Source organism: Vulpes vulpes, chromosome 3, assembly GCF_048418805.1.
Source record: "Vulpes vulpes isolate BD-2025 chromosome 3, VulVul3, whole genome shotgun sequence".
NCBI lineage: Eukaryota > Metazoa > Chordata > Mammalia > Carnivora > Canidae > Vulpes > Vulpes vulpes.
The window spans coordinates 8,060,838-8,086,726 of NC_132782.1; the positions used below are offsets into that span (position 1 = coordinate 8,060,838).

The 25,889-nt window shown below is 34.0% G+C and overlaps 1 protein-coding gene across 22 annotated transcripts in view; it reads left to right on the plus strand.

Annotated features, from left to right (window-relative positions):
• SLC4A10 (solute carrier family 4 member 10) overlaps window positions 1-25,889 on the plus strand; it is a 289,593-nt gene that overhangs the window by 100,594 nt on the left and 163,110 nt on the right. For all 22 annotated transcript variants that reach the window (XM_072751727.1, XM_072751726.1, XM_072751733.1 and 19 more), the window contains exon 2: window positions 9,063-9,144. In XM_072751727.1, the coding sequence (XP_072607828.1) occupies window positions 9,063-9,144 (82 nt within the window). The remainder of the gene's footprint in view (window positions 1-9,062; window positions 9,145-25,889) is intronic.

Here is a 25,889-nt window from a genome sequence, read left to right on the forward strand (position 1 = left end):
GTATTTTGGAAAAGAACTCAAGTGACTCTTTGTTAAAAATATGTAGGGATGGAGAAAGAGTGAATTATTGGGCTACTTTATTCTTTAACTTTAAGAAAATATTTATTTGAGAGAGAGAAAGAGAGAGAGAGAGAGAGAGAGAGAGAGAATGAACAGAAGGGGCAGAGGGAGAAGAAGAGAGAATCTCAAGCAGACTCTGTGTTGAACATGGAGCCAGACATAGGGTTTGAAACCAGGATCCTGAGTCATAAGCTGAACTGAAACCAGGAGTCTAATTGATGCTAGGACTGAGCATCAACCCACTGAGCCACCCAGGCCCTCTGGGTTACTTTATAATAAACATTTCCTGTGACTTCATTAACACAATGTATAAGATAGATTTAACTTGTATTACCATGAGATGGTATAGTCTACAATTTAGAGTAGATACCAGATTCTAAATACCTAATTTCCAAGCAATATCCTGGTACAAATAGATGTGTTTAAATGTTTTATGGAAATATAATATGCTAAATGAAATTCAAAGTTAGGGTTGGCTTATGCTTAGATTCCAGTTTGACTCGCATTTATTGAACTCTTATGTTAATTTCTGACCTGATGCTTTCACATCTCTTGTCCTATTTAATATAGCATAGTGAAATTAGAGATTAAATTGTTGACTTCTTTATATTGTATAATACTTTAACTTACATGGTAATGCAAAAATAGCCTCTAGAGTAAATACAGATCATATGTTGAATATTAATATTGAATCCAAGTGTTAGTGTTTGGTTTTCTTAATTTCATAATTTAAAGTAAAAGGTAATAAAAATAATAAACACTTTAAAAACTAGCTCTCACATCATATTTATAAAATATGTGTGTCTATGTATTTATCCTCATTAAATTAGTAGTGGAAAATGTTTCATTTATATTAACCAGGATATTAATCTGTAAGTTGAGAGAGACCCTGTAAACTGAATTGAAAGTAATTTTTTTCTCCATTATACTTAAATGGAAGAGAGGAAAAGTTATCTGTTTGCACTAAAATGTTTTGTTTTGTTCCAACATAGAAAAATAAACAAGCACAATATTCCATACTTTTAATCAATTTTTTCTTACTGTACCATCTGCTGTATTCATTTCTCCAATTTTATGCCTACCTTGATGTGGGAGTGGGGGGTGGAGTTAGAAGGATAATCTTATCAAAGGCACATTGGTGAATGTGTATTTGCTAGCTCACTTGTTCATGAAAATATTTTATAATATTAAAGAAAATATTTTGAAATGGCAAAAAAAAAGCACCTCGGGTAGAAATGTGTATATACATTTCTTGAGTTTTGGGGAACAGTCTTTGCAAGTGTAAAATGCTTATACTTGATTATTCTTTTTTCACTCCCTTTCACACATTAGAATTTTATTCTATTTCCTCTTTTTCATTTCTTTCAGAAATTAAATATTCTTGAATTAATCATGCCTACTGAAAGATCTTTGATGACTCAGAGTCTGTTTCCAACCATTTTATCCTCTACACTTCATTCAACAGTATTTTTTGATAGATATTTCCTACTCAAAGTTTTATACATAGGTTGCCATTTTGCTTATATCTTCATCTCCACAAAATTTAATGTCATGGATTTTAGTCATTAAACGTGACATATATGTATAGCTTAGGATCACAGCAGGAAAGAGACAGTCACTTGAAAAGCATGATAAAAAGAGTTTAATGAAAGGACTGTTTTTTAAAGGCATAGACAGGATAAAGGGATATCAACAGGGTTGATGAAATCCCGGGAACTTGGAGCAACAGAAAACTGTCACTATTTCTGGAGCTGAAGGAGCAAGATGTGGGAGCAGTTAATGCAAACTGGCAATATCTAGAGCGGAAAGGGAGTCAGATGACAAGATTTTGTCTGTGATAGAGGAATGCAGCAATTGCCAAATTATGGCCCAACAGGGCCCATATCTCTCTGCTCCCACTATCCAGTCTTATTCTCTCTCATTGGCTAACCTCAAAGAAGCTGAATTATAAGGGAATCTGATGATGCAGTCGATAAAGGCATAGAGCATGGTGAAGAAGGGTGGAAAGGGGATTTGTAAGGGCTAATGGAGTGTACACAGCATACCATACTATCCTAATACCTAATAAAAAGTCAGAAAATGTGGTTATTTTTAAAAATATTTATTTATTTATTTTAGAGAGTGGGAGCATGGGGTGGAGAGAGGGAGAGAGAGAGACAGAGAGGCAGAGACATAGGCAGAGGGAGAAGCAGGCTCCATGCACCGGGAGCCCGACTGGGATTCGATCCCGGGTGAGAGGGAGAGAATCTTAAACAGACTCTGCACTGAACCTGACATGGGGCTCAATCTCATGACGCTGAGATCATGACCTGAGCCGAAACCAAGAATTGGATGCTCAACCAACTGTACCACCCAGGCGCTCCTGTGGTTGCTTTTTTTTTTGTTGCAGTGTAGTTGACACACAATATTACATTAGTTTCAGTGATTTGACAAGTTTATACATTATGCTATGTTTGCCACAAGTGTAGCTACCATCTGTCACCATAGGTCCCTATTACAATATCATTGACTATATTCCTTATGCTGTGCCTTTTATTTCCGTGATTTATTATTCCATAACTGGAAGTCTGTATCTTCTACTCCCCTTCATCCATATTTTTAAAGATTTTATTTATTTATTCATGAGAGAGAGAGAGAGAGAGAGAGGCAGAGAGAGAGAGAGGCAGAGAGAGAGAGAGAGACAGAGACACAGGCAGAAGGAGAAGCAGGCTTCATGCTGGGAACTTGACGTGGGACTTGATCCCGGGGCTCCAGGATCACGCCCTGGGCCAAAGGCAGGCGCTAAACTGCTGAGCCACCCAAGGATCCCTTACTCTTCATCCATTTTGCTCAACTCCCACCCACCTCCCCTTTGGCAACCATCAGTTTGTTCTCTGTATTTATACGTCTGATCCTGCTTTTTGTTTATTCATTTTTTTTAAGGTTCCACTACAAGTGAAATCATATGGTATTTATCTTTCTTAGTCTAACATTTCATTTAGCCCAAATACCCCCTGGGTTCATCTATATTGTCTCAAATAGCAAGATCTCATCTTTTTTATGGCTCTGTAATATTTTAGAGAGAGAGAGAGTGTGTGTGTGTGTGTGTATATCATATCTTCCTTATTCATTTATCTATTGGTGGACACTTAGATTGCTTTTATATTTTGGCTATTATAAATAATGTTTCAGTTAACATAAGGGTGAATATATCTTTTCAAGTTAGTGTTTTTTTCTTTGTGTAAATACCTAGTACCGAAATTATTGGATCATATGGTAATTCTATTTTTAAATTTTGAGGAACCTCCATACTGTTTTCCACAATAGCTGTACGAATTTACATTCACATCAAAAGTATATGAGGCTTCTTTTTTCTCCACGTCCTCTTTAATACTTGTTATTTCTTGCCTTTTTGGTTTTACCCATTCTAACAGGGATATGATGATTTCTCATTGTGGTTTTGGTCTGCATTTCCCAAATAATTAGTGATATTGATCATCTTTTCATGTGTCTACAGGCAATCTGTATGTCTTCTTTGGAAAAAAATGTCTATTTAGGCCCTCTGCCCAATTTTTTTAAAGGATATTTACTTGAGAGAGAGAAAGAGAGGAGAGAGAGAGAGAGAGAGAGAGAGAGAGAGAGAGAGAGAGAATACATGCGTGTAAGTGGGGTGGGGAGGGGCAGAGGGAGAGGGAGATAATTTCAAGCAGATTCTCTGCTGAGCATGGCCCAACATAGGGCTCGATCTCATAACCCTGAATCATGAGCTGAGCCAAAACCAGGAGTTGGACATTCAACTGACTGAGCCATACAGGTGTCCCTTTCTGCCTTATTTAATCAGATTTTTTTTTTTTTTGGTGTTGCTTTGTATAAGTTCTTTATATAATTTGGACTTTAACCCCTTATTTGATACATTTTTTGTAAATACCTTCTTCCATTCAGTAGATTGCCTTTATGTTTTGTTGATGGTTTCCTCTGATGTGCAAAAGCTTTTTATTTTGATTCAGTCCTAGTTTGTTTTTGCTTTTATTTACCTTGCCTTAGAAGAAGGCATATCTAGAAAAATGAAGGCTGATGTCAGAGAAATTACAATCTGTATTCTCTTCTAGGATTTTAATGGTTTCATGTCTCACATTTAGGTCTTTAATCCATTTTGAGTTTATTTTTGTGTATGGTGTTAAAGGTGGTCCAGTTTTATTCTTTTGCATGTAATTGTCCAGTTTTCCCAGTATCATTTATTGAAGAAATGGTTGCTTTTTAGAAATTGATATGATAAATGGTTCTAGGGAAGAAAGAATACTGAAATGAAAATGAACTGCTCTCTCTTCTCAATTTTCAATTCTCTTCCCACTCTCAAATGAGATAAGAATTATCAAGAGGACATGAAAATTTCAATTGTTTTGCTCATGGGATTACTGTTAGATTTTGTTTTACAAAGTTAGGAAAGTTTATTTCTGTCAAGACTGTGCTCAAGAGTTATGGTAAAAAAGAAAAAATGTATTTTTTATACATTTGTAGATAGCTTAATGATATTTTCAAACAATCCTAGAAGATATTGTTGGTATCTTATTCTGAATATTTTAACACTAAAATATGCTAGCTCATATTAGTCAGTCTACTATGAGAGAGTGTACTGGTTCAAGGTCACTTCAAATGTGAGAGTTGAGATAGAAAGCTCTTTTTTCTGCTATTGCTTGCTAGTAATTGTTCAGGAAAAATAATGAAGTCTAAAGACTTTCTTGGAGGTAGAAATATTCACAATTTACATGTATATACATTTGTATTAAAAACACAAGTGTCTTAATGTTTAGAAGCAATCAAATTGTAGAAAATTATAAAATACATTTGGGTTATGACAATTATATGGCGTTTGCCTTTAAAATAGCTGAATAAAATTGGAGAAAGAAAATTATCATATGGTTTCACTCATGTGGACTATAAGAAATATAGTGAAAGGGACTATAAAGGAAAGGAGGGAAATTGAGTGGGGAAAAATTAGTGAGGAAGACAACTCATGAGAGACTTGTAACTCTGGGAAACAAACAAAAGGTTGTAGAAGGGGTGGTGGGTGAGGGGATAGGGTAACTGGGTGATGGGCATCAAGGGGAGGGCACATGATGAGATAAGTGCTGGATATTATACTATATGTTGGCAGATTGAATTTAAATAAAATATAAAAAATAAAATAGCTGAGTACAAATTCAGTTTAGTCATAAGCAGGATTTAACTGGAGAGGATCATAGATAATACTATTTGTTCCTTCTTTCTTGGGAAGACATGGAGAAAAGTACTTAAATGGAACTAGGAAGAACAAACTGTTACTTTCCTGGTGAACTTCAAAAATTGAAAAATATTGATTTGAAAGTTTAGTATTATTGTTTATTATTTGGGTAGAGGCCTGTGTACGTGGATTTAAGATGTGATTTCTGTTCCCATTGATAGTTCTTGTTACTCTGTTTCAGGGCCATAGTCTGTACCAATGTTTTTCAAATTGCAGGTCACAACCCATTTTGAAGTACCAAAATAAGTTTAAAGGATAGTGACTAGTATTTTTAAATGAAATAGAATATCCTGGGATAGAAAATATCATACTGTATTGTTTATAGTTATGGTAAATGATGGTTTGTGAAACTTTGTTTTGATTACATATATATAAATATGTGACTGTGTTGAATATGTATTTCTTACTATGGGTTGTGCTCCCCTCAATTTTAGAACATTGTCTTATACTTATTTACTGGAATAAATAATCTTATAAATGTTTACCCAGTAGTGTAATAAAGGTAAATTGCAATGAGAGGCAATGTAAGAAATTTATGTGTTCTCTCTTTACACAGTGCTAAAATTTGTTCTGAGTGAGTAAATACATATGAAAATTAGGGTACATTAATGTATTTTATGTTCAACTAATCTGAAAAGGGTAATAGTGCAAAATGAATAAAAAATATCTTACTGGTCTATTTGGGATTATTGCACAGACTAGCACCCATTGGCATTTGTCCCTGCATTCTCTTCATCACACCCACGTTTACTTGCTCTTGGTAAAAAAGGAAGAAGGGAAGCACTCTATTAAAAAGTCTTCAATAATATTGAAATAATCTTTTGAACTATAACCAAAGTAGAGGAATTTCAGTATATGTATTATTAGTATTAAGTAGTATCTTGGGAATTTTCAGCCCAAAAGAATACATTTAATATATCTATGGGCTATTTGGAGAGTATTTAAATTTATATGAAACTGCAAAATGAGTCACTTACATTGAGTTACATTCATATTCTAGCTTCAAGTTCTTTTTTTTTTTTTTGCCAGTGAAACATTAAAATTAGGACACTTCTACTTGTAATTCATCTTGTAATTAAATAATCAACTATTTCCTATTTAGATTCCACTCCTACTTCTGCTGCAAAATTTCATTTTGTCTAAATATCCTAACATTAGCTATTCAGTATAATTATCTTTTGTGTGTGGGCAGTTTTTATGCTACATAAAAATAAGGAGAAAAGCCATTTTGTATAAGTTGAAAATTGATTCAGGCCCTTGAGGTAAGGATTAAATATTTTATCATATAGATGGAAGTATCTTCTTATATCCTATATAAAACTTCTTATTTTGCAATTATTTTAAGGGGATGCTATGGAGATTTAGTGGAATGATGCTTCTTCTGACCTCTGAACATGGATGCATAACTTCGCCTTTGGCATTCTTCCTAATAACACTCAAGAGGGCAGAGATGCATTCCGATGTGCATATTTGAATATGTCCTCCACAGAGGATAAATGTGATTTGTAAATGTATCAATAACAGTTTCTAAAGAGACTTAAACTTGCATTTGTCTGGTTCAGGAAATTATATAAATATATAACTCTTTAGTTTTTTCTATTGCTATTTTGCTCAGACTGACATATTTTTAAAGCTTCGCCAAACACAATAGCAGTAGACTCTTAATCATATATTAATTTTAATTTTTTTCTTTCATTTGTAGTATAGATTTCTTTCGCTCTAATTTCAAACTCTTTGCCCTGACCTGTCTCAGCACATGTTGTCTGTAAGACACAGTACTACAGACTGTAAAACATGTTATTCTACTGTATGTTTTGCTGCATATGAAGCATATAAGAGATGATATTTCTAGATTGAAATATGTCTGTGGTCTATAATCCTACAGTTGACAATACTTATTTGTAAAACATGGAGGCCAAATCTTTATCAAGATTATGTCTGGGAATTAAAAAGCTTTCAAAGAAGAAACAGGGATTTGTAATTTTTCTAATACAAATGCTAGAACAGGCTTAGAAATAGAAGTTGGAACTGGGGGGTATTATGCTGAGTGAAGTAAGTCAATCCGAGAAGGACAAACATTATATGGTCTCATTAATTTGGGGAATATAAAAAATAGTGAAAGGGAATAAAGGGGAAAAAGAGAAATGAGCGGGAAATATTAGTGAGGGTGACAAAACATGAGAGACACCCAACTCTGGGAAATGAACAAGGGGTGGTGGAAAGGGAGGTGGGTGGGGAGTTGGGATTGACTGGGTGACGGGCACTGATGGGGGCACTTGATGAACACTGTGTGTTATGCTATATGTTGGCAAATTGACTCCAATACAAAAAATTAAAAAAAAAGAAGTTGGAAGATTCATTCATCTTTAGTCTACATTTTTATTTCTTTTTTGTTTTCAATAGTCACTTTTAAGACAATTTTTACATAGGTGCTCATAATCAAAAAAACTTATAAATAATCTGTATTTCACTTTGTTCAGTATTTTGTATTTTGTTCATTTCTGCATGTTTACATGGATTGTATTTCTCCCTCCCCTATTATGTTATTGAATAACAATTGAGTGAGTGTATTGTTTGAGCATATGTACAATATTCAGAAGAGAGTCTCCACCATTCTAAATAAGTAAATATATATTTAATAAATATAATAAATATATATTTATATATACATATATATAAACTGGATGAAGGTTGAATGTATATGATTATAATTAAAAGTTTAGTTTGAATAAAATGCATTACACTGAAGCAAGTAAGTAATTAGAGTTGTAGTTTACCTAATAATTGCTACTAATTGCTTTCAAGAGATTAGATGCCTCTCAACCCCATTTTAAATGGCAGTGGAATTATTTCACCTTGCCATAGCATTAGTGGTGTTAATACTAATGATTTCCATATTTTCCTTGTATAGTTCAAAATGTCATCTTGTTAACAAGAATTCTTTATCAGAGATAAAAATGCATGTTACTAAATTGTCAGGGTAACTGTTATTTGTTTTTCATCTCAGTAACCAATGATGGCAACTGGAATGTATGACTGCTTTTGATTTCATGGAAAATCAAATGACATTTCTTCTCTGAGTATGTGGTCAATTTAATTTTAATCTCCTTTTTAAATTAACACTTGATAATCAAATAGGATAGTTGTGTAAAAGTAGATTTAAGTGGTTGAATTAAACCCCTAAAATATTAGATTATATTATAATTTATTCTCTGAAATTAAGAGAATATATGTATAGTAGTCCACTCTTATCTGTGCTTTTGCCTTCCATGGTTTCAGTGACCTGAGGTCACCCATGGTCAGGAAGCAGATCATCTTCCTTCTGACATACCATCAGAAGGTCAATAGTAGCCTAATGCTATGTCATAGTGCCTACATTATTCGCCTCACTTCATCTCATCACATAGGCATTTTATCATTTTATATCATCACAAAAAGGGTGAGTATAGTACAATAAGATATTTTGAGAGACCAAATTCATATCACTTTTATTAGAGCATATGGTTATAATTTTTCTATTTCATTATTATTATTATTAAACTCTTCCTGTGCCTAATTTAAAGATTATATTTTATCGTGGGTGTGTATGTATAGCAAAAATAGTTTATATAGGGTTTGGTACTATTCAGGTACCAATTCAATTCAGGTGCAATTTCAGGTATCCACCGGGGGTCTTGGAAAGTATCCCTGTGGATAAAGAGGAACTACTGTAATATCATTTAATCTTTTTCTCATTCTACAGAGAAATGATGAAGAGGCAGTTGTGGATAGAGGTGGAACTCGTTCTATTCTCAAAACACACTTTGAGAAAGAAGATTTAGAAGGTAAGACCCCCCCCCCCTTGGAAAAGTTTTTGTTATGCATTCCTAAAGTACTTCAAAGAGAAATATGAAGTATGTCACAATCTGGAGAATTGCAAAATTTGGTATTAGAGTAATGGTGGTGGTGGGTTATAGATATGATTGTTAATGCAGCCTGAAATGCCAACGGGAAGACCTACAAGAGAAGTATCCATTCATCTAACAGATATTGAATCTCTACTATATTTAAGGCACAGTGTTGTGTGCCAGTCTTTCTGTAATTATTGCTTCAGGAATTACCATCATTTGAGGAATGAAGAGAAAAATAAGTTATGGCAGACCAGCATATTAGGCACTACATGAGAGTGGACAATAGGACAGGAAGGGCATCCAACCCAGCCTATGTTGTCAGAGTAGGCTGACACTGGAAGAGAGTTAAGGACAGCTGGCTTTTGAATATACTCAGATATATGAGATAGAGTTGGAGGCACCATTTGTGTGTATACTTTTCAATAGGAGTAAGGTCAAATAAGTCAACAGAGAGGTAGTGTGGTCTAGTATATGGGATCTGAAACCAAACTGCAAATACCAGTTCTGCCCCTTATGTGCTATGGAAGCTTCAGCCAGTTAATTTTTCTGCACCGCAGTTTTCTCAATTGTTAAGTTAAGGATAGCAATGGTGAAGATATAGAACAACCTAACTGTCCATCGATACATGAATGGATAAGGAAGATATCATACAAACACACACACACACACACACACAGACACACACACAGATGCACGAATATCACACAGCCATAAAAAAGAATTGGATCATTCCATTTATGACAATATGGATGGATCTAGAGGGTATTACGCTAAGTGAAATAAGTCAGACTAAGAAAGATATGTTTTCACTCATACATGAAATCTAAAAAAAACCAAATGAATAAACAAGCAGACAAAAAGCAGAATCAGAACTGTAAGTACAGAGAACAAACTGTGGAGGGGGCAAAATGGGTGAAAGGGAGTGGGAGATACAGACTTCTAATTATGGAATGAGTAAGTCACAGGAATGAAAGGCATAGCATAGGGAATATACTCAATGATATCATAATAGCATTGTATGGTGACAGATGGTAGCTACACTTGAGAGCATAGCATAATGTATAAATTTGTCCAATCATTATGTTATAATTACTGAAACTAATGTAACACTGTGTGTCAACTATACTCAAATAAAACTATTTTTTAAAGATTTTATTTATTTATTCATGAGAGATAAAGAGAGAGAGAGAGAGAGAGAGAGAGAGAGAGGCAGAGACACAGGCAGAGGGAGAAGCAGGTTCCACACAGGGAGCCCAATGTGGGACTAGATCCCAGGACTCCAGGATCATGCCCTGAGCCAAAGGCAGATGCTTAACCACTGAGCCACCCAGGGGTCCCAAAAATTAGCTTTAAAAAATAAAATAAAGGTAACAATGGAATATATTGCATAACGTTTTTATGAGAATTAAGGGAAAAATATTTAGAATAGTACCTGGCATAAGAATTACAGAAGTCTTGACAGTTATTACTGCACCACAATTTGATGTATATACATTATTAGTTCATTTTAAGAAATTATTGTTAGTGAGATAACAAGGTATATAAATTTTCTAATCTTTTGGTTAGAAAGTGAAACCCAGGTAATCTCAAGTAAAAATAAGCAGAGATAGTTCTTAATAATCCACCATAGCTGAAAAGGGGTATTCCCCTAAGAATTATTGGTAACTAATTAAAGTACAGTGAAATTCATAGCCTTACACCTTTTCTTTCACCACAACAATTTAACAGGAGAATTGATATAAAATTTAGAGTAAACTTGCAACAACTATACCTGCTCAGTACCTGACATTTTGCTTGGTGCACAGAAAATACGCAGGTCCAAGAAGGTTATACTTATTGGGTGGGTGTAGTGATTTGCTATGCTATCCCATATTCATTACTCAAATTGAAGGGAACAGAAACTTGCAAAATCTAAACTGATAATGGAGACTAAAGATAATTTCACCTTGGTTTTGAAATGCCATCATATTGCATTTTTTCCCCAGCAGCATATTTACCTTCTTATGTCGTGACTTAAGCTATGCTTATATTCAGTAAGCATGTGAAGAAAACCCAATAAAGCAAGAAGGTAGCCTAAAAAGCAGAATTGCAGGAAAAAGCCATCTTGGTTTTAAAGGTTGTGATGGATAATCTGCACAAAGATAATTGAAAGTTAACAGTTGATAATTTATAAATAATTGCAGTAAAATACTGAATGTTTCCTGTGGATGGTAAATACATAGTACAAAAATAGGATTTAATAAGTTTATTTTAATCATTATGTCAACATGTATTATGTACGTTTTCTCTTACTGGGCATTCAGGTGAGGGTGTAGGACCCTTATTAAAAGAGATTTCTGATTGGCAAACAAAGTGGATAAGTCAGATTTTGTTCTGTTTATTGATGTCTATAGTGGGCATTTTAATCCCAGAAGTGAATATTTGTGGCTAAGTCACAGGTGATTAAAATTAACATCATCAAATGCAAATGTAACATTACATTTTAGAATTTTGAACTAAAACAGGAAAACTTATGTATTTTGGCTTTCTCAGTATTTATCCTGTTCCCAGACCATACTGAGCAAATAAGCATCCTAGCATCTGAGGATGCTAAACGGGATTCTGCTGTGATACACACAAAAAATTAATAGATTTCTTAGTGGTTCCTGGGTTGATTACTCTGAATCAGAAAAGAACTGCAGGGACAATGTGTTGGGTATCATGGTTCAGGAAAAATCAACTGGGAGCATAGTATAAAATGGGCAAAGGGGAGAGTGTCAGTTAGAAAGACAGCATTGCTAAGGGTAATGTGGGCAGTAGTTTCTCCTTTTGTGTAATTAAGGAAAAAGATCAGGCTTCCACATTTTAAGAACTCTTGAGTAATAGAGGTAAAACATACAAATAGATATTTAGAGCTGAGAATTGTTATTGAAGAAAAACATACATTTTAAAACTCTTCCTTCAATTAAGATTTTAAATTTGAAAATTAGTGTTTACAGGACTTAAGTGTATAGAAGAATTATTAATAGCTAATAGAATTACCAGTATAATTTAACATCCTGTGCACAGCTTGTAGAAATGCAAGGTGGTTAAAAATATAAAGTCTCAGGTGAAATATGTTTAATGGAAAATGATCACTTGACCAATATTGACAGCTTGGTGTGGTATATTAGTTAACATATTCACATATATTATACATTAGGATGAAGTATGTCAAATGTATAATTTCTCCCTTCAAATCTACTTATAGTTCTGTTTTACATATATCTTGTACCATTTTCCTCTCTTTTTTCCTATTACCTCAAATCAAGAACATACAATTTTGTTAGACTCTGTTCACCTCCTGTATTTCTGTATCATATAGTTAGTAAATTCTTTGAATCTATTTCAGGGGTGTCTCTTCTCATTTCTTCCTTTCATTCCCACTGCCACTGCTCTAGTTCTTTTCCTGTCTGTGTACTGTGTGCTCTCTTTCTCACAATCCACCCTCCTTAAAACTGCTAGTGTTCTTTCTAAGCCTATTTCTGCTTTCTATGGTAAAATGTAGCAAGCAGCATTGACTCCCTATAATTAGACCAAATCAGGATTGTGAGTGGAGCAAAAGTTGTTGAGGTTAACCAATTTTTATTTTTGGTCTCTCATGTCCATATGGGATTAGTACTGTACAAAGTATAAGATTACAAAAGGAGAAATGCATTAATACCCTTGGAGTTTTCTTTGTATTTTCCCTTTAATACATGTGTAGTGGACAGAGTGTCCAGGTAACACAGACAATGCTCAGTTGTATTTGAATTTTATGTAAATAATGAGTATCTTTTAAGTATAGGTATGCCATGTAATATTTTTATTTATTGCTTTTTACTTGACAACTCTGGCCACCTTAGTAGTGGATGTTACCAAGAACCACCAAAATCCCCTTTTAAGGATTGCAGTCCTTATTTCCTTAGTTGCCATGGGTGTTGCCTGCTGTTGCCTCACAACTGAGCTTTTGCCCAGAAATTACCTTCTGCTGAAAGGAGCAGTCTCTTGTTACGGGAACTGCCTCCCTTGTGGCACATTGAATTCAGTGAAGGATCAGTGAAGGAGCATTAGGGCTCAGTCCCTTTGCTTCAATTTCTTACAACTCTGAAGGGCGGTCACAGCTTCAAAGGCCCCTGTGGAATCAATGGATTCACATGTGGAATTATTGCTACTGTACCATAATTAAACTTCTTCCTCTACCAAATGCTACCACTCATATTTCTGCACAGGTGCTATTGCCGACAGCTCTCTTCAATAAACTCTCTGAACACAAATCTCTACTACAGAGTCTGTTTGCTGAAGAACTTGACTCACTCATTCATCACTTCCTGTTCCCTGAACCGTATGGATAGATGTACATACTTGGTAATTGGCAGGACCTTCACGTTGGTGTCTTAGCCTGTGGGGCTAAGAACTATCGTAGTGGGTGAGAAGGTTCCCAAACTAGTTGGCTTGGCCATGACAATATATGAAAGTCAGTATTGCATGTGACAGGAAGTGGCAGAAATTAGTGCCATCTTTAAAGACCTAAAGTATATACCAGTCTGGCCATTGCAAAAATCTTCAAGGATGGTAGTGGATGACTGCAAACTCAGCCAAGTGGGAGCATCAATTGCAACTGCTCTGTCAGGAACTGCTCTTCTCAGAGCAGGTTAACGCGGCCTCAGGTGTGTGGTATGCAGCTCTTGATCTGACAAATGCATTTTTTTTCTCTTACTATCAAGAAGGACTATCAGAAGTATAATGTATATATTTATGGCCTTGCTCCAGGGCTATATTAAGTCTCCTACCCTTTTGTCATCATAGAGGTTAAAAAGACTTGAACTGAGTGGATATTCTGTAGAATGCTACATTGTTTCATTATATCGACCAAATCAACAAGAAGTGGCAAGTACGTTGAAGGCCTTGATAAGACAGATGGGTTCCAGAGTCTGTTTCCCAGCCAATCTGTTGAAAGGACACTATGAGAGTGTCAACACTGTACTGAGTCTGAAATTCCACGATGGATGGATGGATGGATAGGTGGGATCAGTTTCCACAGGCACAGTAAAATAACCAAGTGTCTCTTCAAGGTACTTTTACTCACTTTGAGTGTCTCTTCATGGTCCACCTTGGTTCTGCTTTTTTTCACAATTGATGCCTGCACTTTTTGAAGATTTAACAGTTTTTTTTTTCAAATATGACCATTGTTGTATCTTCTGCAGGTGTAAGAATAAATTAAAGGCAAACCTCTAAAAGTACATGTCCTATTAATAACTAGATGATAATAAAGAGAAGAAAACTTAGTAGCTAAAGATGAATGCTATTAGTTTAGTAATTTTGACTGAACTGATCAATTTCCATTTGAGACAATACTATCAAATGACTGGATTGGTTCTTTTGCTAAAATTTTTTAAATACTTTTTTTGGTGCTAAAAGAAAGCATAACATAGAATTTACCATTTAAACCATTTCTAAGTATACAGTTCAGTAGTGTTAAGTATGTTCACATTGTTATGTAACCAATCTTCAGAACTTTTTCATATTGGGAAACAAAACTTTATACACATTAAATAACTCTCTCATTTGCTCCCTATACTCTCCTGTAGCAAACACCATTCTATCTTCTGTTTTTATCTAAATGACTAGTCTAGATACCTCATGTAAGTGAAGTCATGCAGTATTTATCTTTTTGTGAATGGTTTATTTCATAGTATAATGTCTTCAAGATTCATCCATAATGTAGCATGTGTTAGTCTTTCCTTCCTTTTTAAGGTTAAATAATACTCCATTGTATATAGGTACTACATTTTGTTTATCCATTCATCTGCTGATGGACATGGTTGCTTTCATCTCTTGATGGTGCTGTTATGAACATGGATGGGTATGCAAATATTTCTTTGAAATCTTGCTTTCAATTCTTTTTGAACATAAAGTCATAAGTGGGATTGCTGGATATACAGTCATTCCATTCTTAATTTTTAGAAGAACTACTATACTATTTTCCATAGCAGTTCACAATTTTACATTCCCATCAAGAGTGCACAAAGGTTCTAATTTCTCCACATTCTTGCTAACATTTGTAATTTTCTGTTTCCTTATTTGTTTTTGGTAGGAGTGATTCTAATGGGTATAAGGTGATATCTCATTGTGGTTTTGACTTGTATTTTCCTAATAATTAGTGATATTGAGCATTTTTTCATATGCTTGTTGGCCATTTGTTCATTCTTTTTTGGAGAAATGTCTGTTCAAGTCCTTTGCCCATTGCTTAATTGGGTGTTTTGTTGTTGTTGAGTTGTATGACTTCTTTACATATTCTAGATATTAACCCATATCAGATATATTATTTGGAAATATTTTCTCCCATTACATTGATTGCCTTTTCATTCTGCTGATTTTGTCCTTTGATATGCAGAAAATTTTAATTTTTATGTAGTCCAGTTTGTCTAGTTTTTCTTTTGTTGTCTGTGCTTTTGGTATCATATCCAAGAAATTCTCATCAGCTCCAATGTTATAAAGCATTTCTGTTTCCTTCTAATTTATAGTTTTGGGTCTTAGGTTTAGGTATCTGATCCACTTTGAGATAATTTTGTATATGGTGTAGGATGCTTGCACTTTTACCTTTTATATTTCTTTGTTGCCTAACATTATACCTATTGTAATTCACATCGCTCCTCATGGGTTAAATATTTCCCTAAATCACTGATAAAGAACCTATTTAGTGAGAGACTATTTTTTTCCATATATTTACCAAGTATTTCTATTTTTCTATAGTTTGAGAACATAGAAGACACAGTAAAATCTCAAGGATATTATTCTAGACTTCTGTTTAAGGCCTTTTAAATTACCCCAAATTGGAGCCTTCCCATCTCTACCATTTACTAGTGATTTCTCTCCATACAGAAATAGAATGCCCGCTCTTCCCATCCATTAGTGTCACATTATCCCTCCTAGCAGAATAATTATTTTCTTCCCTCCCATCTCTATTTCTGAGTTTACATCTTTTTTATATTATTATTATGTATATATTTCTTTTTTTTTTTTTTTTTTGAGAGAGAGAGCATGAGAGCAGTGGTGGGGAGGGGCAGAGGGGGACAGAGACAGAGACTCTCAAGCAGGCTCTATGCTCAGTGCAAGCCCATGACCTGAGCCAAAATAAAGTCAGCCACTTAATGATATCATGAACTGAGCCAAAATCGAGTCAGCTGCTTAACCAAATGAGCCATTCAGGCACCCCTATATATTATTATTTTTTTAAATTTTTATTTATTTATGATACTCACACAAAGAGAGAGAGAGAGAGGCAGAGACATAGGCTGAGGGAGAAGCAGGCTCCATGCAGGGGAGCCCGACGTGGGATTCGATCCCGGGTCTCCAGGATCGCGCCCTGGGCCAAAGGCAGGCGCTAAACCGCTGCGCCACCCAGGGATCCCCAGGTGCCCCTATTTATATATATCTTATCCTTCTTTTTTTATTATAAGCTTGCTGAGGGACAAAGCATTATCTTACACATATTTGCATTCTCCCATGTTATCTAGCACTTTTTCTTGAATTAGGAACTAATAATGTGTTGCACTGAATCTCATATATATGTCATTCAATAATATATCACTAATCATGTAAGAAATTTATGTAATTTTAAATTTATGTAATTTTTAATTTATGTAATTAGATGTATAATTAATGCTCATCAAATATTCAATTACCTTTGAATTACATGTAAATACAGAAGTTTCTAATTATGTTGCAATGCACCAAGATAATCAATCTAGTTTACTTCAGTGATTTTCAGGAATTCATAAATTTAAAATTTTAATGGAAAAGTTAAGCTCATCTTTAAATCTTGGCCTACAAATTAAATCAAAGAGACATTTTCTTTATCCTGTACTGCTTTTAGCATACAGTAAAATACTTTTAAGTCAAGGATTTAATAAAGAAAATTATGCCCCTATCTTGGTATTCTTTTGCTCATTCCATTTGAGGGAAAAAAATTGTTTACTAGTTTATTTCCTTTGGAGACCACTTAATATATAGTGGACCCAAAGTGCAAAGATAATATAAGTAAAGCACCTAGCACAAAGTGATCATACAAATAGTTCTATCAATGGTAGTGCCCTTCCACTTTCTTCCTTTCACCCCCTTCATGAGCTCTTATGATAACTGAAATGGTTTTCTGATTATAATCATAATGTCTAAAGTGGTTTCCACTAAAAAACTAAAGATAATGAGTACAGATCCTATATTTATGTCACAGTGTTTTGCAGCCAAAGTAAAATATAATTGAAAAAAAATGAAGACAAGAAAAAGCCAAAAATTAGGCCTATACTTTTCTTTTTAAACTTTTACTTCCAAAAATTGACAAGAGAAGTAAAACATGGATTCTACTGAAAGAAACCAAAGTTAGCTTCACAGAGACAGAAGTGAGCTTTGAAGGAAGAATGGGGGGTTTTGAAGGCAAGAAGGAATGATCTGTTATATTCTGGAATAGTTAATATGATCTGGCTAGTATACTGGGATTATGTGCATAGGGACAAAGAGTGGTTACAGATGAAATTTAAATATTTGTATGAGGTAGCGTAGAATGAATTAATGCTTGATATTACCAAATTAGGTAAGTATTATTATAATCTTCATTTTACAGTTAGAGAAACTAAAGCACAGAAGACTAACCTGCCCAGATCTAAGGACTAGCAAGTGGTAGAGCAGGGATTCAAAACCACGAGAGTCTGGGCTTTTAACAACTATATTGTAGAATTAAAGATGATGCAGTTTTATGTTTTAGGCGATGGAATAGGGCAAGGTGATTATTAATGGAAAGATTTGGGCATATTTCCTCACTTGATCATGACTATATACAAAAAAGTTCAAAACCACAAGAGTCTGGGCTTTTAACAACTATATTGTAGAATTAAAGATGATGCAGTTTTATGTTTTAGGCGATGGAATAGGGCAAGGTGATTATTAATGGAAAGATTTGGGCATGTTTCCTCACTTGATCATGACTATATACAAAAAAGTTCAGATTTTTATGTCCTATTATGCAACAATAAAGAATTTAATAATGAGTACCCATATCACAATGGTTTTCCAAATTATTTTGCAAAAATTTGAAAAGCTTTGTAGTTAGTAAATTCCCATTAGAGAGATTCATTTCCACAAATAGGAGAGCCTCTCTCCCACTGGAAACCTGTTTTGTTTTGTTTTTAAGCTCTTATTTATTTACAAGAGACACACAGAGAGAGGCAGAGACACAGGCAGAGGGAGAAGCAGGCTCCATGCAGGGAGCCCGATGTGGGACTTGATCCAAGGACTGGGATCACATCCTGAGCCAAAGACAAACACTCAACCACTGAGCCACTCAGGCTCCTTGGAAACCTGTTTTATTATAACCCCATGTTCTCCTATTTTAAATTCTCATCTCTCTGCTCCACAAAATGAATAATCTTATTGTTTGCTTATTCCAAATGTCTTTTCTTTGAAAAAAATTCATTTTTTCCTGCCATTACTGGTTGACTAGCTTTTATACAATTTAGTATTGTTGATATAGGCTCAATGTCAATTGATGGGGTAATTCTAGGTGGTATTTGATCCATTGGTAATGCGTAGTAAAATTAGTTAATTACACAGGATTCATATGAACTTATACATTTTGCCTGTCAAATACATTGGATATTTGAGGATGAGATGTAGGCACATAGACTAATTCTGAAGATTTCAAAAAAACAATAGTGAGTATTACATTTCATTTTCTTATTGAGCAATCTTTGCCACCTGAGCACATTTCATAATGAACTTGTTCCCCTGGGTATCCCAAGAATAAGAAATAAATAAGAGAATATTGTTTTAAATACTTTTGTTTCTAAAATTAACTCTTAGGTAAGCTATACATCATGTTCCATATTTCTTCATTTTAGGCATTTCACATAACTTGTGTATTGTGACGCACATCAATATATTTTGGTATATAATTTATACATGATATTTTGTCTATTTGAAGTGAGTGATAACTTGATAGTTCTTTATAATTTGTTTTTATAGTGTATTGTAATCCCAAGTAAATTTGAAGGATCTTAAAGTATTTTTAAAAATCTGGTTGTGGTTTATTAGACCACTTGTAAGCAGTTATAGACATGTATTTGCATTAGGAGAGTAACATATACTCTAATGTGTATATGTGACTAAGAAATCCTGCAAATTTATGATTTCATAATTTAGGGGTCCTACTTATACATCTTGCATCCCTAGCTTAGCCTGTCAATTTTTAGGTAGCCGATTTTAGAATAAAATCCCTTCATTATTCCTTGTAAGTCAAACTCTGTTCAATACAGTTTTCTACCTATCAAAGATATGGTACAGCATTTAGAATATTTGCTTTCTTGTTTGAGGGGGAAGGGTATTTGCTTTCTAATGTGACTTAACTATATCATCTGTGAATGAGTAGAACTGTGTGTGTGTGTATGTAACATTTTCAATCAATTACTATTTCAGAGATATAATAGATGAAAAGAAATTCCTTTTCATTACATTGAATATATAATCCTATAAATATTAAAAGAAGGAATTTTACAGCAAAGTATTTCCTTAATCCTTAAATATTTGAATCCTTAAATATTGAAAATTTGAAAACAGACCACAAATGACCAAAGCTTCTTAATATATACTACATAGGTTTATATTAATATTATACTTTAGTTTTGCATTTTCCAGACATCTGAGACTTAAGGGTGTTCATTATTTAGTTACACAGTTTAATAGTGTGTGGGAGTAGTATTATGAAGGTGACATTGTGAAGTAGATCAACTTAGTCTACTTCTTGATTAAATTCTTAAGTCTCTATTTCAGCTGTTACTCATTCCCTCTAGAAGGATCCAACTTTATTTTTTAAAGATGTATTTATTTATTTTAGAGAAAGAGAAAGAGCATGGGGGGGGGGGCAGGCGCAGAGGGAGAGGGAGAGGAAGAGAAGTCCTCAAGCAGACTCCCTACTGAGTCCCACACCCGCCCAGCTCAATCTCAGGACACTGGGATCATGACCTGAACCAAAAATCAAGAGCTGGCTGCTTAACCGACTGAGCCACCCAGGTGCCCCCATCAAGTGATGTTACTTTAAAGCTCTTCAACTGCATGTAATCGCAGCCTCCTCAGGTTGTTGCCTTTCTACAGAATTGGATCACAGTAGTATGCACAGGGATAGGCTACCAGTCAGGCTCTTTCTAGGGAAGTTGTCATCATTCATCAATATTTAAGTGTTGTTTATGGCATAAAAACACTGAGGCATTTTCTGTTTTATGCCCTTCATTCTCTAAGGAGTTTTAGATACTGGTGTAACCAATAGGACACTTCAGTCCTCCAACCAACCCTTTGGAAAAAAATGTCAGTGGCCACTTTGCACATAAATGCTTACATTAAAATTGAAATTGATATACATAGGGATAATAATAAGTATCAAATAATAATTGAAAGAGGTGATGTTCTTAATTGTTTGGGTAATGCACACCTATAATTTAGAAGTACTGGTATCACTAGTACCTTAATAGAATTAATCCCATTTTAGGTACCAGTATTCTGGGTATTTTTCTGAGTGCTCTCTTGTATTTTCTCCCAGTAACCTTGTTTGCTTCCCCATTCTATCTTCCTGCTTTGCTGGCTGCCTAGTTGTTCCTAACCACCTTTAGTGTATCAGACTTGCTGAAAGCACAATGAAAAAAAATGGAATTTTCTTTTCTTCCTTTTTCCATCATTTCTACTCTTTAATGAGCTTCAGGTAGAACAGTGATAAAGGAAACAAAATAATAGAAATTGTGATTAGAAGAAAGTAAAATTTGAATTTTCTGCTCGTAAATTAAGCTTTCGTGTCTGAGGCAGGAAGATTATGAATATTCCTGATTGCTTTCTAAACTGCTTCTAAATTGCCTTAGGAGCATTTGTAATAAAAGTATTATAGTCTTATTAGCAAAAGGATTTCTAATTTCTAGAAATTTATTTAGAATTATGCCTATTTTTTCCTTTGCATAACTCAGTTTTTTTTCTTGTGAACACAGTTGCCATGATTTAATTAGATGACAATATAGCACGAAAGCATTTTATGACATCACAGTGATTAATACAAAATTATAGTGTCAGCAACACCAGAGCAGTTAATAATAACAGTGATCATGAAAACAAAAGTCTTGTTCGGTAAATTGAGATACCAATTGTTTCTGTGAATGGCTTATTTCTCTCATGCTAAGATTTACTAATATGTATCCTATGTGACTATTAAAAAGTGCTCTTAATTGCCAACTACAGTGGCTCTCTGTCCTCATTTCTTTTGAATTCTCTTTGCTTTTAGAACTCTGACTATGCCTTAGTTCTTAGATCTCTCTTCTCTCATCTCTCTTCCCTTGACTGATGATTTTCACAGATCGTGTCTTCCTTGGTATTTTTTCTGTTTTACTCACTGGCCCCTCTTAGTCTGTCTGACTTTACTATACTTTTTTTTTTCAAAATTACATTTGTTTTATTGTTTTAAAAATTACGAAATAGGGGCACTGCGGTGGTTCAATCAGTTAAGTGTCCAACTCTTGATTTTTGGGTCAGGTTATGATCTCAGGATCCTATGATCAAGTCCTGTGTCAGGCTCCATACTGGGCATGGAACCTGCTTAAGGTTCTCTCTCTCCCTGCTCCTCTCCCCCAAAATAAATAAATTAAAAAATAAAATTATTTAAATAATATGTGTTCCATTAGAAAAATCCAAGAAATATAAACAGTATAAAGAATACGAACAAAACAATAGCCCTGAAAACCCACCACTTAAAAGTAATACTATTAATATTCTAAGCAGAATAATGATGGAATTAATATTATGAACAGAATATTAATTAATTAATCAATTAAAAAAATATATATTTATTTATTTATTCATGAGAGACAGCACGAGGGAGAGGCAGAGACATAGGCTAATACAAATATTAGTTGAAGAAAATGCTAAAGGAATACTTACAAGGAACAACACTGCTAAATTAAAGTATTTGAAAGATTATTATAAAGAGGATGAAATATATTATCATTTTATTATACAGAAATAGTGGAGTTTCATATAAAGAAAAAAATGTATTAAGTTGTTAAAATTGCCCTATGGATATGGTTACTTAAAAATACTTAGTTTTAGAAATACTGAGTTAACTTCTTCAACTCCTTATTTATTTCAGATGTTAAAATGAGAAATTTTAATCAGATCTCTGAAAAATGTTTCAGCTCTAACTTCTGTGATCTTTAAAGTGAGCATCTAGAATATGTTTTAAAATATAAATTCCTTCTTAACTTTGCTTAATATTTAAATACTTTGAAGTTTTTAAGTTTCCTGACTGACCAGAAAAGTTAATTAATTTTATTTATTTTTTTCGGTTCATTAATTTTAAATTTGAAAAGGAATCCTCATTCTGTATAAATAAAGGGGTTCAAAATGTCCTAAAAATTATTTAAGACCACAGAAACTTATTTTATACCTTTCTTGAGGAAGAAAGCAATTTGAAATAATGTGACATTATATACCTGATTATACAATTAGCTTAACTGAAATTTTGAAAAGTTTTATAATGAAGTATAAGGTGCTAAGAGAGTGTATACTGGCAGTTATGTCTGATAAAATTAGACAGATTTGATAGATATGATTACATGGTAGCAAAGAGTTCTCGGAAGCAACAGCAGGAAAAACTGATGTACAACGACTCTCTAAGCCTTTGTGTCACATTTGCTGATGTCCCAGAGGTCTAAACAAGTCGCACAGCCAAGCCGAGATTCAAGGGTTGGAGGAATAGATTTCCTTTCAGATGAGAGAAACTGCTAAAATATTTCTAGCCATAAAAAACTACCATATTATCACATTTGTAAATATCTATTCAGAAATGCCAGATTTTTTCATCTTTGCTTTCAGATGTTTCTTTTTATCCCTTCAGTTCTACAGTTGAATCCCACCAACTTTCTTCATGGAAATCTCTTTTTCTTCTCAACAACTCTTTGTTTTCCCAAGCAAGCCTCTTTGTCCTTAATTATCATAATTCCCAGAATGAGCCACTTTCTACATGTGCACATGTCTTTTGGATTAACACAATACAAAACTAAATCTGGAATATTTTACAGTTTTAATTTTTGCTCATTTCCTAAGCTGTTTCCCTAAAGCAAAGTGGCAGGGCTGTTCAGAAATCATAAATTAATTAAAATGGGCTGGGGAGGTGGGGAGTTACCACCTTCTCTTTGCATTCATTTTTTAAAGAATCCCAGAACATATGTTGATCTATTTTCTCTCTCTTCCTTGCAAAATGAAACAACAAACATAAATATTTTAAAATAATCATGAAATTGATGGAGCGCGTGGGTGGCTCAGTCAGTTGCATGAACAATTCTTGATTTCAGCTCAAGTCATAATCTCAGGTCATGAGATTGAGCCCCAAGTCAGGCTCTGTGCTGAGCACTGAGCCCTGAGCATGGATGGAGCCTGCTTAATATCCTCTCTTTCCCTCTCCCTTTGCTGCATTTCCCCCCCTTCCACGTGCTCTCTCCTGAAAAAAGAAAATAGTGAAATTGTAAGTTTTTGTGATTGCAAAAGTACATATTCTAAGATAGATAAGGTAAGATACCTTATTCCCCCCCCCTACTCTAGCATGTACCTCACATTATCCTCCCAAATAGCTCCTCTGCTTTTGCATATATTATCCCACCCCTTTGCTAAGGTCAAACCTACTTATTGTTTTGAGACTCAAGTCAATTTCTACCTTCTCCATGAAACTTCCTGTTATGTTAACCTCAAGTTATACTTGATTTCACTCTAATATGAATTCCTACAGCATTTAATGGCTGGTACACATAAGAACATTAGCTTTAATGCAGACTGGTATTGTTCCTGCTTTGTATTTGTATTCTAATTTGTATATTTGCTGCTGTTTTCTTTGTTGGGCTTGAGTCCTCAATAATTGAATGGTTATCTTTTAAGTGCAGGGATCATGTCATATAAGCATTCCTTATTATCCCATTGCTTGATTGATTTGAATTCTAACCAATCTTTGAGCCCTAAACATCCAACATCAAACTGGTTTTGCAACCTATCAGGACTGGGAATTCTCCTGTTTTTCTTTTTTCTTAGAAAATACATAATATTAGGATTCATTCATTTATTCGACAAATCCTGAAGCTTACATGTTAAGGCTTTTCATGTTCCAAGAAGAAAAATAACACTGCTATCTCAAGATACAAAGTAACTTAGTGCTGTGTTCTGCTCAAGACAGTGTTATAAACATAAAAAGTTGTTTTTTAAAAGAATATATTACAGTAGTAAACTAGTAAATCTCAGACTGGCTTTTTTGAGGAGTAACATTAGCACTTACAAGATTTCTATTTTTTTTTTTTGATAGAATAGTCATAGTCATGTGATCCTTTGTTTTGTTATGATTACAAATATAGCCCTGAGGTCCGATGACTGTGACCAGCCCTGGTTTGACACTTTTTTTCTTTCAGTGAAGCAGTCCAAGAAACAACAGTGCTATAGCCTATACACACACACTCACACCCTCTTGGTCTCTTTCTGTTGCTTTCCCTCAGCAGAGAATTTCTGTTGGATTTAGAATTCTTTGATATATTATGATAAATGATGGCTTGTTGTGTTTTCTGACTCTGTTAGAGTCTCCATGGAATTAAAGATCACATGCTTATTCAGCTTAATGTACTTGACCTTTTCCCATGATTGACACATCTAAATGGCTGTAGCAACTCAGTAATTATGCACCAGCTGTGTTATATTCATTTCATGGAAAAAAAAACCCCAGAGTTCTCTTCAAGAGTAGGTAGCTTGGCCACTTTCCTCCTAGCTAAATAAAGGAAAATAGTTTATTAGTACTATTATTAATTATAGTAGGAGTCCTTTCTATTCCCAAATACACCTCTAATCTCACTGCATTTGGTAAACACTTGGAATGCTATAACCACAGCCACATTGAGTTGTTTCAGTACTGGGACTTCTAACATAACCAAAATATCTACAATAATTCTGTATCTGCTTAGCAAAATTGTATCTACACAATTTAAGTGTCAAAAATCCAAGATCTGTTAGCAAAATTTTTACTCAGAAAACAATGTTATCTTTAATGGACCCTTGTTTTTCTAATGGGGAAACTATATTTTCTCTGAAGTGATGTATAGGTAAATTCTGAATAAATTCTAGTGTTCTGTGCTTATCTCAAAAAAATCTTTTAATAGCACTATCCCATTATTACTAATATTTTTAAAATATATTTTTATCTAAATAATTCTGAATTTTTATTAATTTTTGGGTTTTGACATGATATGAAATCATTAATTGACTATTTTGATTAACTTAAGAACTGCTCATTTGAGAAGATTCCCTCTTTTAAGACTAAAATTTTGGACTTTATCATAAAATGAAATTGTTCCCTATATAATCTTAAAAATAGTTCGGATTAGGATTAATATTATTCAAGTAACTTCTTGAATAACATTTATCATTATAACATATAACAATGTTATATGTTAACATATAACAATAACATTTATCATTAAGTTACTCAAATTCTTTGTCTTCTTAAGCGATGTCTACCAGGATGGAAAATTCCATTTTGGATAAAATGTTTTTGGAAAAATTTGTGGAAATGTTAACCTGAAAATTTTATATTATACTGTTTTCCACAGGATCTAATGTGATTCTCT